Source organism: Aristolochia californica, unplaced genomic scaffold (genome assembly GCF_029961685.1).
Source record: "Aristolochia californica isolate CCGP_79_NKW_82.1479 unplaced genomic scaffold, dmAriCali1.0.hap1 SCAF_9, whole genome shotgun sequence".
NCBI classification, from domain to species: domain Eukaryota; kingdom Viridiplantae; phylum Streptophyta; class Magnoliopsida; order Piperales; family Aristolochiaceae; genus Aristolochia; species Aristolochia californica.
This window is the reverse complement of record NW_027182290.1, coordinates 37971480-37987909: the sequence shown is the minus strand read 5'-3', so window position 1 is coordinate 37987909 and position 16430 is coordinate 37971480. Positions and strand designations below refer to the sequence as shown.

The following is a 16430-nucleotide window of genomic DNA, read 5'->3' as shown; positions in this document are numbered from 1 at the left end:
TAAAATTAAGATTATTATTACTGTTTTTAGAATTAATAAACCCACAAATCCGTGGCACGAAAATTATAAATGGAGTAATTTTTTTCATATTTCTTGGGTGAACAATGATTACTGAAAGAAATAAGTATTTTCTATCCAAGGATTTTATGTAAATAATTATAGGAATCCTCAGTGATAACTTTAATCTTGTCGGGGTGTTTTAGTCAATCTGCGGAAAAAGTATATATTAAGAGACAAGTTTGAACAAGTGAGTGTACCGAAATACCCTCGAGGATAGAAGACGACATAGGCGCCCCCATGCAATTGCCTTCTTATGCGCTTGAGAGAGAGAAGAAAGAGGGGAGAGAGAGGAGGCCGGTATTGAACAAGCACACGGTTACGGGAACAGGATAGCTCCCCTCCCCTCCTCTCTTTCTTTCTCACGGACGCCAGAAACCGGTGGTGGAGAGAAGAGACCGAGGCAAGCATTTTCTGAGAAATGGGGACGCTTCAGAGCTTCAGAAAAGCCTATGGAGCGCTCAAGGACTCCACCAAAGTTGGGCTCGCTAAGGTCAATAGCGATTTCAAGGTTCCCCTCTGCTCCCCCAGGGATAATATTGAGACTCGTTGATGCAATACTATTCGTGTTTGGAATTTGATTCATTTTTGTTTTGTTTCGTTTCGTTAGGATCTGGATATTGCTATCGTCAAGGCGACTAATCATGTTGAATGCCCACCGAAGGAGCGGCACATTCGAAGTGAGTGATTGTCTCCCGATTCTGCAGGTTCAATTTGTTGAAATTCGTCGGGGTGATTTTAGAACGTCTACATTTGCTGCCGCTTTGTCGTGTATCGTGTTTTGATCAAATTATGTTAATACTATAATGAATACAGCAGAATTCGTTAAAGTTGTTACTTGATTGGTTTGAGTTTTGTTTGAGCCCTATTCTAATCATTTTCGCTTCCTCCGCGTCAGCCGTGAAGATCTCATTTCAATCTCTTGTATTCAATCATATGGTGCCCGGCTGTGTTATCTATTTATTTGTTATTGGCCGCAGAAATATTTGCTGCGACATCTGTTGCTCGTCCTCGCGCCGACGTAGCTTATTGCATTCATGCACTTTCGAGGAGATTGGCCAAGACCCGCAATTGGGTGGTAAGAATTTCCAAACATTCCTACCAAAATTACTATTCTTTGGGAATTTCATTATATCCCGTTATTAGTCTCAAGAAAATGCAATTTTTTTCCCAAAAGCTGTGTAGAAACCCATTTCTCCGTCTCCTTTTTATGAAGAATTTGGCGATATTCATGTTATATTATCATTTCTATCACAGTTTAAACAAAACAAAAGAAAAATCTTTTATGTTGTTTTCTCTCATTGTTTATCTAAGATTCATCATCAAAATTGATAGTTTTCCAAAAAAAATAAAATTCCTTCCTATGTATCTTTAGCTTTAAAAGATTTTCATGGACAGACAACAATCCAAATTTGAAATACAAAGAGGAAAATGCATACCATTTTTTTCATTTTAAATTAATATTATCATATCTCTCCTCAATGGATACTTCTGAGAGGCTCGATGTCTAATAATTAGGATCGTTAATTAGTTTTGTTTTCTTTCAGAATCATTAATCATTACTGGGTTGAGTTTGATTACTCCCAATAAAGTAAATGGTACATGATTTGCAGGCCTGCTGTTGATTGAGTGTACCTGAACTCTTAGTATTATTTTGAAAAGTCGAGACTTCAATAGTGCCATAGTTGTTATCCATTGGATGTTAAGATTAGCTTTCCTGGGCAGTGCTTTTGATTACTCGTTCATTCAATACAGGTTGCAATTAAAACGTTGATAGTTATTCACAGGACACTAAGAGAAGGGGATCCCACTTTCAGAGAAGAGCTCTTAAACTATTCGCCTAGAGGAAATATTCTCCAAATCTCCAATTTCAAGGATGACTCAAGTCCCCTGGGTAATATCATTTGCTGCCAATTATTATGTTAGAAATCAATTAGTTTATTGGCATGTAATGACATACAGGTTAATTACAGTTACAAGTTATTATGCTCTCTGCTGAAGCTTGTAAAATTCCTCTCTACAGCATGGGATTGCTCTGCTTGGGTTCGTACTTATGCACTATTCCTGGAGGAAAGGCTTGAATGTTTTAGGATATTGAAGTATGATATCGAAGCAGAGCGTTTGAAGAAATATCCATCAGGGGCGTCAAAGGTCCTTTTTACCTTTCCCCCTAAGGGACATATCTAACTTTCAATTGTAGACTCTCCATTACTGGACAAATTCTTATTCTTTATGCAGACACATAGTAGAACCAGGGATTTGGCATGCGATGACTTGTTGGAGCAGTTGCCGGCTTTGCAGCAGCTACTGTACCGCTTTGTTGGCTGTCATGTAATCACCATACATTTTAAAACTTATTCAAATAATCTGACGTTCAATTTTTATTGAAGTAGTTAAACAACCGTTTAAGAAAAGAAATAAATTAGTAATAGATTATCTGGAATCAATATATCGAAGTTGAGACCAGGAAGTGTAGACACAAGATTGGTTAGTTATTATCAGCATGTGGAACTATGGGATTAGTTTCAGCTCCTAGAATTATTGCTTAATCAGTTTCCATGGTCTCTTAAGTACAGTTTGCTGGTTTCACTTGCTTTTGCAGCCTGATGGAGGAGCTTTTCACAATTATCTAGTACAGTATGCCTTAGCTCTGGTATGGTTTATTCATCTTGTCCTGAAATTCTATAGAAGAGTTATATTTGGTTTTGAACATTTGCTTCTTAGCTGTATTAGCATCTTCTTGGTGGACCACCAAAAAGAATGGAAAACTAAAAAAACTCCATTGAAAATGGACACTACAAAGAGAAGATATTATGTAGTTTCATGAGCTCTAACATGTTATGTTTAGGCTTAAAACATATCTGCTCTCCTTCTATGGTTTCACAAAGATGTGTTAGTTTCAAAGAACTTGAGGAAAAGCTTAGGGTTCACCTTTTTTCCAAGTTTGCACCCAACTATTCATTAAGTTTCTTTTTGTCAGGAAGGCTATGTCAACTTTGTGATTGTGTGATTGTTACTTGTACAACTCTTGAGTACATGTTGGTAATATTTCTTCAGATTATAGTTCTTAAGTCTCACTTTTTAACATCCTATCCTTCTTTATAGTTATTCATCAGACTCTAAAATAATTCTTTGTTTTTCCCTTAGTGGTATCTTTGTTAAAAAAATGAAGTTAATTTACTTATGCCTGTCTATTTGTCTATTTGACTGGTGTTAAACCTTGATTTCCTTGTTTGTTACATAGACCTGTGATAGGAACAAACTTTACCCTGCAACTAATACTTGTCGAGCAAAGCTTCCTGAATTTTTGTTTTGATGATGCGTTAATGCAATTCATTTGGGTTTCCAGGTGCTAAAAGAGAGCTTTAAAATATACTGTGCCATTAATGATGGGATCATCAATCTTGTGGATCTGGTATGGGCTACAGTGATCTGCCAGGACTTTTATAAGTCTTGTAATAGCTTCTCAGTTTTTATTGTTCGGTTACAATTTTCCTGCCTTGTTGCAGTTTTTTGAGATGTCGAGACATGATGCAGTTAAAGCACTTAATATCTACAAAAGATCTGGCCAGCAGGTCTCCCTTTGTGTTCAACCTTTGCTTATGTATATAGATGATATTCAGTAGAAGAAAATTTTCAGACTTGTCTGATCATTAGAATTTCTTTCTTTGATTATTCTTTCAACAGGCTGAAAACCTTTCTGATTTTTATGAGTTCTGCAAAGGTTTGGAGCTTGCAAGAAATTTTCAATTCCCAACTCTGAGACAGGTCGCCCTTGTTTCTTTTTCTTCTTTTACTTTTTGGCATCTGACTCAGGAGATTATATTCAAACTGCCAACCTTGTGGCACTTCCTGAGTTCATTCTTGCCTACAGCCACCTCCATCATTTCTTGCAACAATGGAAGAATACATACGAGAAGCACCCCGTGCAGGTTCTATTTCTAATAGAAGGCTGGTTAGTCTCTGGAATTTTCTCATGACATTTTTTTTTCTTCATAATTGTAAGGATTGCTTATTGATGAAAAATGCTAGGATTAAAATCCAAAAAAAAAAATCTAAGGGAAAAAATAATAGATTGGAGTAAGAAGGAGACGGAGAAGAAAGAAAGTTCAGAACAGAAAGCAGCAGAATGGCTCTCATCAAGGATCAAGCACGACCCCCCCATCTCTATTAACTTAAGTGCAAATAGGTAAAAAGATTCAAATACCTTACATGCATATAACTCCTCACACACACCTCCAAATTACATGAAACTTCAACTATAGACACATCTTTACATCCTGAATAATATAGTGCAGTAATTAGAAAATACAGATCATGTAAAATGACAAAATTATCCCTCATACTGTTTTCTAACCCTCCCCCTCAAGTTGGAGCATAGATGTAAGCTCCAACACGATATAAAAAATTCCAAATTCACGTTTGCTCAAGGTTTTTGTAAACATATCACCAATTTGATCACCAAACCGAACATAGGGGGTAACCACTTCCTTCTTCGTCACTTCATCTTGAATGAAGCGACAATCAACTTCAGTATGTTTTCTACTCTCTTGAAATACTAGATTTCTTGCAATGAATACAGCGCCCAAGTTATCACAATACATGGTCATAGGCCCACAACTCTATAGAACCAATTCCTGGACAATGGATCTCACCCACATCAACTCAACTCACTGACAATATGATTCATGGCTCTATACTCAACTTTAGGTACTCAGTTTTAGCCCTAGATCGGGCCACAACATTTTGTTTCTTGTTCTTCCTCTTGATCAAATTTTCTCCTAAGAACACACAGTAACCAGTAGTAGGCTTTCTGTCAAGTTTAGATCCAATATAATTTGCATCTAAGAAGGCTTCTATCTTTAAGTGATCATGAGGTTTAAAAAACAACCCCTTTCTAGGAGAACCCTTCAAAATATCTCAATATTCTCTGTGTCTCTATGAGATGTACCTTGCGTGGACGATTCATGAATTGACTTACCACATTGACATAAAAGGATATATCAAGACGACTAACTGTGGCATAGATCAGTGTACCTGAACTAGCAGGAGTGGTAGTGGGAACTAAAGGCTGAGCCACAAATGCTAAGGTAGAGGGTATTATGAGCTGCATTGTGGATCGTGCATGACCCCCAACCTATTTATTTAAGTGGCTATCATAAAATTACAAGAATGCCCCTAACCTAAGTGAAACCCTAATCTTCGTATATCTCCCATTTTACATGTCCTATGTACATGAAATTTGGACTATAGACATAATTCAGTATAGGGAACAAGATTACATAAAAATATAAAAGTGGGGGTAGGGTGAAATGACCAAAATGCCCTTGTACTAGTTTTTTTAGGCTCCCCCTCAAGCTGGAGCTTATATGTCAATGAGACCCAACTTGTTACAGAAGTTCATAAATTTATGCTTCCCTAGTGATTTAGTGAAAACATCACCATGTTGATCACCAGACTGATATGGGGTTGTCACCTCCTTCTTCATCACCGCATCCTGAATGAAATGATAGTCTACCTCTATGTGCTTCGTTCTCTCATGAAGCACCAAATTACTAGTAATGAAGATTGCGGCCTGCTTATCACACTACATAGTCATAGGTTCCTTTTGATAGAAGCTTAACTCTTGTGCAACATATCTCACCCACATTAAGTCACTTACAGTGTGGGCCATCACTATATATTCCATTTCTGCACTAGATCTGGCAACAACATTATGTTTCTTACTCTTCCAGCAGATTAAGTTTCATCCCAGAAATACACAATACCCAGTGGTTGATTTTTTGTCAAGCTTGGAATGTGCATAATCAACATAAGAAAAAGCTTCAATCCTCAAGTGATCATTGGGTCTAAAGAGAAGACCTTTCCCTGATGCTTCTTTCAGATATCTTAAGATTTTCTGTGCAACCTCTATGTGAATCTTACCTAGATGCTCCATGAACTGACTGCAAATGAGATATCCAGTCTAGTAACTACAACATATATGAGTTTGCCCTCTAATCTCTGATACATTGTTTTATCTTTCAATTTTGGACTCTGATTATCATGAAAGTCGTGTCTTATTTCCATAGGTGTATCAACTAGTTTAGCTCCCAAAAGGTCATCTCTTGAAGCATGTCGGTTGCATACTTCCTCTGATTCGAAGCAGTTCCGGCCTAGGAAATATTTTAGTTGACCCAAATCCTTAGTCTGAAAATGAGTCGCCAAGTGTGATTTGACCTCTTTAATACCTGAATTGTCACTCCCTGATAAGATGATATCTTCTATATATACTAATAAGACAATAATCCCCAACGATCTCTTCATAATAAACAAGGAATGATCACAATGGCTTCTAAAAAATCCCATGGACATAACCACCTGGCTAAAATTTTCAAACCATGCCCATGGACTCTGTTTTAAGCCGCGAAGAGTTTTCTTGAGTCTACATACTTTATGCATCTCCCCCTAAACAACATACCTTCAAGGTTGTTCTATGTACACCTCTTCTTCAAGATCACCATATTGGAATAGAGACCAGGCTTGGTTTACTGCAACAAAGACCAATATTTGAATCGATGATAAACAGGCAACCAGAAAAAAAAGTCTCAAATACACTGAAAGTCTGGGTGTATCCTTAGCAATAAGAAGTGCCTTATATCTTTCAACGGACTCATCTACATTATATTTTATTGTATACACCCATTGACAACCAACCACTGCAGCCCTTGGAGGTAAGTTGCATAACTCCCAAGTACTTCTATTGATCAATGCTTCCATCTCAACATCCATGACTTTCTTCCAATGGGGAGACAAAAGAGCATCTTGCAAAGAATAGTGCAAGTGGAGATGGACAAGACAAACTTACGATAATTGTCAAATAAAGAATCAAAAGAAACAAAATGAGATAGAGGATCTCAGTAGTACTATCATCCGGGAGCGAGTGCAAGATAAATTGACTTGGAAGCCTAACATCAGTGGTATCTTCACATTCGCTTCAGCCTATTCCCACATCAAGGAGGATGACCCTTGTCTTCTAGAGCACAAGGCGAATCTCACCTGGAGACTCTCAACGCTTAGCAAGATACAATTCTTTATTCGGACAGCCATCAGAGGGCAAATCCTCACTGCAGACAACCTTCACAAGAGAGACTTCACCACCCCGCATAGTACCTACCCCCTCTGTGGCATATGTGAGGAGTCAGTTCAGCACGTTCTACTGCACTGTGGCTTTTCGTGGAGAGTTTAGATGGCAATCTTCCAAAAAATTGGTATTCAAGTGGGCATTCATCAAGAGCTATTTGGCACTTTCCAGACGGTGTTGGGGACTCGTCTGCCTAAAATTGGCAAGCTTCTTCTCTCTATGATTTGCTCACATACCATGGTGTCTTTGGCTCGAGCGAAACAACTAGAGGTTCAATTCCAAGTTCAGTAATTTGGATAGTACGGTCTCTTGCACTGTGGGTATGATTTCTAGCTGGCTCCACACTATAAAGGAATTTGCCCCCCCAGACCGGTGTTTTCTTTCGATGGAATTGGTGTCTTCTGGCCCATATGGCGGGTCCTTAGAAGAATCCGGTCATGGCAGAGTGGGAGCCTCTCCCTAGTGATTGCTTTAAGTTGAACTTTGATGGAAGTACTTTGGGGTGCTCTAGACCGGCTGGTGCGGGGGGTGGGGTCTTCAGGAACCATAGAGGAGAGACTGTCCTTTCCTATGCTGGGCCAATTGGTATACAGATTCCAACATTGTGTAGGTGAATGCACTTCATTTTGGTTTGAAGATTTTCAAAACCGTCTTCAAGGGAAACTACTGATTGAGGGGGACTCTAAAGTGGTCATCAGTTGGTGCTCCAGTTCAGCCTCCCCTCCCTTGGCGGCATTGACCAATTATTTCCTCTATTGCAGATATTGTAACCTCAATTACTTGTACATAGAATCATATTCCTAGATCAACCAATTCATTGGTTGATAGGCTAGCTAAATTTGGAACATCCTAGCAATCTCTCATTGTTTGGGACGATTCCCCCTCCTTGTAATCTTGCTCATTTGAGCCTTTTAATATAATTCAACACTATTTCAAAAAAAAAAAAAAATGAGATAGAGGATGTTGAGTACCTTTGCGGACACTCTTCCGAAGAGCAATAGGAAGGTGTCAGACACTTATCTCAAGATCAGGGGATGATGCAGAGTCATGGCCCTGTGTGAGAGAGAGGTCTGGAGTGGGATGACATGGTGCCTGTCTGTGCCGATACACCTGCAATGATTTCTCAATAGGGACATCACATGTAGACTGAATCCATTTATCAACTGGAATAGGAATGACAAGCCTAGGGATTGAGGGAACAAGATGAACTATCTCAAACCTAGGAGATTCGAAGAATGGTACATCCTCAAAAAAAGTAATATCTACAGATACAAATGTGTTTTTTAGTAGACAGAGAAAAAACATTTGTACCATTTTTGTGTCCAAGAATATCCTAAAAAGATACACTTGATAACACGAGGAGACAATTTATCCTTGGTTGGTTCAAAAGCATGAGTAAAATAAATGCAGCCAAACACACAGGGTGGTACAGGAAATAAGGATGTAGTTGGTAATACGATCTGAATGGGAATTTTACCCTCAAAGATGGAAGACGGCATTCTCTTTATAAAAAAACATGCAGTAAGTATAACATCACCCAAATATGATTTGGGAACATTCATATGAATCATCATAGTTCGAGCCACCTCAAGTAAGTGACGATTTTTACGTTTAGCAACTTTGTTTTGCAGTGGAGTGAACACACAAGACGTCTGATGAATAATCCCTTGAGAATGATAAAAAGACGTAAACTTTCGATTTATAAACTCAAGACCATTATATGTATGCAAGACATTAATTGAGGCTGCAAACTGATTCTTCATTATAAAAAATGTTGGAAAACATCAAAAACTTCAGATTTTTCATGAAGGAGATAAATCCGAGTACATCTACTAAAATCATCAATGAATGAAATAAAATACCTATGACCAAACTGAATAGTTACAAGACAAGGATCTTAGACATTTGAATTACTTGTCTGATGAGATGAAACTGGAAAGGAACTAGGTGTTGCTTGTGCAGTTGACATGACTCGCACTAAAAAAAATGCTGGTAGGAAATTCTAGAACTACTTGAATCAACTTTGCAGGTGATGGATGACCTAGTCTGAGATGCCATTGTAGAATTGAATTGGTTGTGTGTAGCGCATGTAACGTAATATCTTTGGATGTGGCTCTCCAAATAATACAATTCTCCTCTCTCATGAGTAGAACCAATTGTCTTCCTTGTCACAAGATCCTGAAAGACACAATGAATAGGATAGAAGATTAAAGAGCAGTTCATAGACTTTGCAAGTTGGCTGACAGATAGTAAATTTAAAGGAAATTTAGAAAAGACTGAGGTGATAGGAAAGAAGTAGAAGTAACATTTCCCTCTTCTTGTACTGGTGAAACTGACCAATTAGCAAGATTGACATGATTTATAAGCAGGGACTCCTTTAAGTGAGAAAATAACGAAGGCATACCTGAATCAAGGACCCAAGACGGAGAATGACACACAATGAATGCAGACATACCTATGGGAGGAGAAGTATGAGCCAAGGATGCAAAGGAGCAAATAATGGAGAGCTGAGCCATACACTGAGCAATTTGGTGTTGTTTTTGAATTAGTTATTGTATTTCATCTGTAGCTCCAGGTGTGATAGGTGTTGTAACATAAGGTACAAGTGCATTACAATCATGGATAGTAGAATTTGCCCATGCATGCTTTCCAAACTTTATCCAACATCTGTCAGAATAATGATTAGTATGTCTATAATAAACACATTTTCTTTCAGATTTGCCATTCCCACAACCTCTTCCTCGATCTGAGTTGTCTCTACCTCTACCTCTGCCAGTCCTTGTGCGGCCCCTAGAATTATTGGAATCGGATGCGGTAGCTGATGTATTATGAGTCATGACTTCACCCATTTTTGCATCTTTTCCTACCTTTAGTACAATTGTCTTTTCAGTTATCATTACCCTATTAAAGGTAGTAGATAGGTTAGGTATTTCATCAAATGTGAGGACTTGAGCCTTGATTCCATCGAATTCAACACCCAAATCATCAAACAAATTTGCCACTAAAAGCTGATTTTGTTGTTTCCTTAGTTCTCATTCATCCATAGTAAATTGGATGATAAATATTAATCTCTTGCCAGATACCCAAAAAGAACTGTAACACTCTATTACTGTCCTGTTTCTTCTTTTGAACCCACATAAATCAGTATATAAGTCATACACCCTTGAAAGATCGTTGTCTTGAGCATGTAAAGCTTCTAGAGATAATCATCATCAGTAGATTTGGGGGGATCATCCCTAATAAATTTCAGTTTTTTCCTATCTTTTAAATACATCCTAACTGATTTGGCCCAATCGAGACAATTGTCACCATTTAGTTTTTCAGATGTATTAGTAATAATGTCCTTCCCATCAGAACCTGAAACTTCTTTAGACGGCATATATACCTCACCAAAATCAGCCATAATGCTTGTATAAAAACACAAATCTGGTCAATTGTAAAAGTTTTTGTGAAGTTGGGGTCCAAGGCCCATCCCAAAATGACTAGCCACCTTAGGAAACCTCTTTCCCAACTAATAAACTCAAGATCTTCGATCTCACTAATCCATGTGGGACTATTCCTTAATACTCCCCCTCATGTGTAGGCCCTTTGGGCTCTTACATGTGGATAATTTGGGTGGAGGCCCACATATGACGATCTGCTTTGATACCATGTGAAGTTGGGTCCAAGGCCCATCCCAAAATGACTAGCCACCTTAGGAAACCTCTTTCCCAACTAATAAGCTCAAGATCTTTGATCTTACTAATCCATGTGGGACTATTTCTTAACAGTTTTTGTATGAGCAACCTAAGTCCGCCTCACCATGCAGAATTAGGATTAGGGTAGTTACTGTGATGTGCACATTTCAAATTTCACAAATTATAGCATAAACATCAAATTCCAGGTCAAATAATCTAAGTAGTTATCAATTGAGACTGACATCAGCATAAGCTAGAGATAACGCAAGCATGGGTAGGGGAGGGAGTTGGCACACATCCAAAGACAAGCATAAAAAACTCTTTTTGGGCAGTTTAAATCATAAAGAACCGTCCTAGGAACAATAGAACTAGTAACTCCAGGGTTATGGCAAAAGAAAAGGAAAAAAAAATTGAATTTTTACCATGTAGCCAAAAAATCTGAGGAGATCCTTCTTTTATGTAATCATCTGCTTCAAATGATGATAAAGGTTGACAAAGGACCGTCTCAAAAGTGATATACTGCTTTGATACCATGAAATAGGTAAAGAGAGAGAGAGAGGTGAAGGGAAAACGAGAGGAAGAGAGAAGTTGGAGGAGAAAGCTCAAAATTATGAGCCTATTTATTTAAGTGGCTATCATAAAATTACAAGAATGCCCCTCACTTAAGTGAAACCCTAATCTTCTTATATCTCCCATTCGACATATCCTATGTACATGAAATTTGCACTATAGACATAATTCAACATAGGGAACCAGATTACATCAAAATATAAAAGGGTAGGGTGAAATGACCAAAATGCCATTGTACTACTTTTTTAACAATACTTATCAAATTTACTCCAGCATTTATCAGAGAAATGGTTGGAGCGGCCACAATGAATACACTTGCTTTTAGGTCTACTGTCACCATGGCCTTTGCCTCTACTAGATCCTATCTCTGCCTTTGCCTTTGCCTCTACTATTTCCACCCCAACCTCAAACTGATTTGAGTTACCCAGAGTGTGAAGGGCAGATGCATCGACATTGTTAGCCTCTTTACTTCCCTTGGATGTAATAGCAGTTTCTGCATGCATGATTCTATTAAATGTAGTGGATAAGGATAGAATGTCATCTATGGCCAGCAACTATGCCCTAACTCCATCACACTCCGGTCCCAAGCCATCCAAAAATTTAGCTACTTGTACTTTCCTCTCATCAGTAGTAAAGGGGTGAAAAATACTTATCTGCTGCTTGATGCTAAATAATTTTGCATAAAATTCATAAACACAGGACAAATTGCTCTCCTGAGCATACATGGCTTCTAGATATATCCACATCACCTTTGTAGTCTCACAATTTATAATTTGATTCCTTAACTCGGAATAAATGTTGTTGATTAGCCAAGTCATAACTTGACTATCTTTCGTTTCCCAATCATCATTCAAGAGAACAGGTGGATCTTCCCTAATGAACTTAGATTTCCTTTTGGCTTTAAGGTACATACAAATTGATTTTGACCAATCTTTAGTTTCAAGGAAGGATTGAACCCACTAGATATTCATTGAGGCAATTTTGATCATTTAACTTATCCGAAGTAATCAAAATCGACTCCTTTTCCTCAGAGCTCCCATAATCCCTTGAGGGGGTGATTATTTTACTAGAATCAGTCACAGAAAGCAACTACAACTTCACACAAAATAATTGCCTGTGCAGACTTTGTGGATCCCACTTCCAAAAAAATTAGGGTTTATGCTATTGTACACATGCACCCCAATATTTTAGACTATCCACACATAAGAACAATTTCCACTTCAATTCTCTGAAGAAACCAACAAACAAGGTTGATGACACTGACAATTAAGCCTAGTATTGGGTTGTGCATTAGACAAGTGGGAAAATCCCTAGCCAGATAGCCCACTTAGGGCATTAATCAAGCATTAAACTGCTCTAGAGGCAGTAGAAGCCATCAAGCCTAGAGTTATAGCAGAAAAATAACACAAAAGATCAATTTTTTGTCAACCAATAAACACCAAACCTTGAAATCCCCCTTTCTATGAGTTCGCTGGCTTCAATGGAGAAGGGAGAGAGGCTTCACACGCTAATAACCAGAATCTACTACTTTGATACCATGAAAAAATAGGAGTAGATTGAGAGTGGAAAGAGGAGAGGGAGAAGAGAGAAAAGTTCAGAAAAGAGAGCAGCAGAATGGCTCTCGTCAAGGATCGAGCATGACCCCCCCTCCCAAATCTCTTATTAACTTAAGTTTGGACAGGCCTTCTAAACAAAATTGGCCTCCAATTCTATGCTTCAAGAAATCTGCCTGACACTATCCTCTCGCTGGTCAACTCACAAGTACCAAAGTTAGGGAGAATGATTTGTTGCATTGGGCATATTATTTGGGCTCTCTGGAAAGAACACAACAAAAGGAAATTCAAATTCAAGTCCTGCTCTATTGAGGTCCTATCTAACCAAATAGCAAGCCAAGTCCCCGTCCCCCCCCCCTCCTGGGTGTATCAAGCTCAACTTTGATGGCAGTGCTCTAGGCTGCCCTGGTCCTGCAGGTTTCGGTGGTGTTCTTCATAATGAAAATAGTGAACTTCTCTTCTCATATGCTGGCTCCCTTGGCAGGTCAGATTCTACTACCGCAAAACTTGTTGGACTTCTACACGGGCTCAAGGTCTTCTCTACCCATCTCTCTGGCACCCTCTATGTTGAAGGTAACTCAGCAGTTATAATCAATTGGTGAGCAAATCATGGCCATCCCCCCTGGCGGCATTGGGATATGTTCAAGGAAATCTGTAATTTACTTTCTGGTCTAAATTGTTTGTGGAAAAACATTTCATGCTCTGTTAACCACTTAGTAGACTCCCAGGCTAAAGCGGGTGTGTCTCTCCAACACTTTGTTGTGGAGCCAGGCCCTTAGTTAGGTTTGTAATTCTCTCTTTTATCAATATACGAACTTTCATTAAAAAAAAAAACTTAAGTGAAAATAGGGTAAAAAGACACATATACCCTCCACACGTTTACTTGCATGTAACTCCTCATACATACCACCAAATTACATGAAACTTGAACTATAGACACATCTATACATCCTGAGTAAGATAGTGTCTTAACTAGAAAATACAGATCATGTAAAATGGCGTAATTACCCTTCATACTGTTTTCTAACACTAAGGATTGATGCAAAAATGGATTGCATTTCATATTTTCTTTGTTATACAATATTGAAATACAATTGAAGTATTTTCTGCATAGGAATGTTTTATGGTTTCCAGATTTACTAGATGAGTTTGGCAGATCCTCCACGATCTGCTTATGATATTATTCGAGTAAACTTTTGCCTTTTCTAATATGTATTAGGAGCATTTTGTATTCTTAATGTGTGCTCGATATGTCTCTAATTTCAGGAATATAATGAGAAGAACCTATTGCCAAAACCAGACGAACCTCAAGTTGTTGAGGCTCCTAAACCTCCTGTTGAAGAGGAGAAACCACCTGAAGAGATTCCCGAGCCTGAACCTCTGCTTGGCACTGAGGCTGAACCCGAACCAGCCCCACCTTCGGATTCTGGAGACTTATTGGTGAGTTTCTTATGCTTGCTCTCATCTTCTGGACCATGTTCCTGCAATGTCCTGCAAAGCTGTAAAAATATTTGATTGCTCTTTATGTAGGGACTGAATGAGATAAATCCTGATGCTCTAGCAATCGAGGAAAGAAATGCAATGGCCCTAGCCATCGTTCCACACGGTAATTCTCTGTGAAAGACTTGATTGTCTTATTTATTATCCACAACATTCCTATGGAATCTTCAATCGAAGTGATCGAATCATTAAAATGATTGAACATGAATAATTTTTTTTAATTGTTCCACCATTTATGGATGGGGTCAGCAGCCGACCAGCTTATTTAATGTCTTCTGATCAAGGACCATATAAAAAAGAAAACAAACATATATATTGATGGTCTAACTAGGTTGGATGGGTTTGACAAGATCTTTTGGCTAGTGACCTGATCAACCATCTTGGTCCATGAATTTGACACAACAGCATTAGAAAATAAAAAATTAAACAAATTGTTGGGTTTTTAACCCTGTTGACTAGGTTGAGCAGTAGCGAATTAACCTACTGCCTTGCTGGGTCAATGAGTGAATCAGGTGGTAAAGTATTGGTTGGATTAGAAAAGACTGCCTTCTGAGTTTTTTAGAGTTTTGACTTTAAGATTAAAATCCATCGTTGCTTTATCACCCACTTTCTAAATCTGGAATGAACTGATCACTTTTTTAGGCTGTGAAAGCTAAAAAGTGTAAAATATCATTTTCTCCTGAACTATAGTTCTCTAATTATCTTTCAGGTGATGGCTCACAGACCACAACAAGTGCATTTTCTGGATTAAAAGGTTCTGGGTGGGAGCTTTCATTGGTTACAATTCCCAGTAGCAACACCAGCCACTTGGTTGAAAGCAAAATGGTTAGTGCTTTCTGGGCAATCTTAATTGCCAGTTTTCTTTGTTTCTTTTTTCCCTTATCTATGTTGCTTCTCTCTTCATTGGTTCATGGATATAAAAGGCAAAAAATGACAGTGCATTAGCACACATTCTTGAATCATACTCTATGTTCAGAGTAGAGTACAAATGAAAAGTACTTAAAGTTGTAGTTATGCACTAAATTGATGTTTTAACATTCCCCTACTATCTGAATCTAATTTTCTCTCTTTTGGGGAAAAAAAGGCGGGTGGGTTCAACAAATTGTTGCTTGATAGCTTATATGAAGATGGTGAAGCAAGGAAACAGCAAGAGAATGCTGGACATGGAGTTGGAATGAGCTCCAATAAGTTTGATTCTCAAGACCCATTCTTCATGTCAAACAGCATTGCACCTCCACCTAGTGTCCAAATGGCTCTAATGGCACAGCAGCAGCAATACCAACAACAGATGATGTCGATCCAAGCTTACCAACAATATCAACATTACCCGTCTCAACAACAATATTACCACTCCCAACAGCAACAGCAGATGGGTACCATTAATAACCCTTTTGGAGATCCGTTTATGGTGGGTGGCTTATCAGAGACTGCATCTTCACATGGCAACAACAACTTACTATAGTTGCTATTCTTGTTCATGTTTTTAACTTTCTGATTCATTCTATTCTTTGGTAATTTTTTTTTCTAACGGAGGAGTGAGGAATGGAGGTTGTTGTAATGGTTGAGCCTCTCTCTGTTTTTCACTATTGTGAATGTCATTCTTTTTTTCCCCTCTTTTTTTGTATCAAGAAAGTTGATCACTGTCTCAAGTTGATTATTGAAACAGGGCTGACATCTATTCTTCCTTTCTTAACTATAGATGGAACTAAAGCACTATAGAAAGGCAACTTTTTTTGCTTCAACTCTTCCTGGCTCAGCTGTAAGAAAATACACTTTTTTTTATCTAATTGATGACCCAATCATGTTTTGCCATAATCACTCAATAGGTCCTTTAGGGAGTCCCCTTTTAAAAAGGATTGCCCCTTTACCCTGTCTCTGTTTATGTCTCGAGTTGGAACAAATTACTGTAATTCATCCCTGCCTAATCGGCTTTTTTTCACAAATTTTCCG

General features: G+C 38.3%; 1 protein-coding gene across 1 annotated transcript; it reads left to right on the top strand.

Annotated features, from left to right (window-relative positions):
• The first annotated feature begins 401 nt into the window (after nt 1-401).
• Nucleotides 402-16130, top strand: LOC137941236 (putative clathrin assembly protein At5g57200). Its single transcript, XM_068786558.1, has 15 exons — nt 402-568; nt 668-737; nt 1038-1135; nt 1813-1951; nt 2081-2208; nt 2296-2388; nt 2660-2710; nt 3407-3472; nt 3567-3632; nt 3745-3825; nt 3932-4012; nt 14247-14420; nt 14511-14586; nt 15190-15305; nt 15565-16130. Exons 1-15 carry the CDS (start codon nt 479-481, stop codon nt 15940-15942), a joined length of 1707 nt encoding a protein of 568 aa, XP_068642659.1. The 5' UTR covers nt 402-478; the 3' UTR covers nt 15943-16130.
• The last annotated feature ends 300 nt before the right edge of the window (nt 16131-16430 follow it).

Coding starts and splice junctions, on each gene's coding strand:
- LOC137941236 (XM_068786558.1), top strand. CDS start 479: ATGGGGACGCTTCAGAGCTTCAGAAAAGCCTATGGAGCGCTCAAGGAC. Junction 738..1,037: donor GAAGGAGCGGCACATTCGAA/GTGAGTGATTGT, acceptor TATTGGCCGCAG/AAATATTTGCTGCGACATCT. Junction 3,633..3,744: donor ACAAAAGATCTGGCCAGCAG/GTCTCCCTTTGT, acceptor TTCTTTCAACAG/GCTGAAAACCTTTCTGATTT.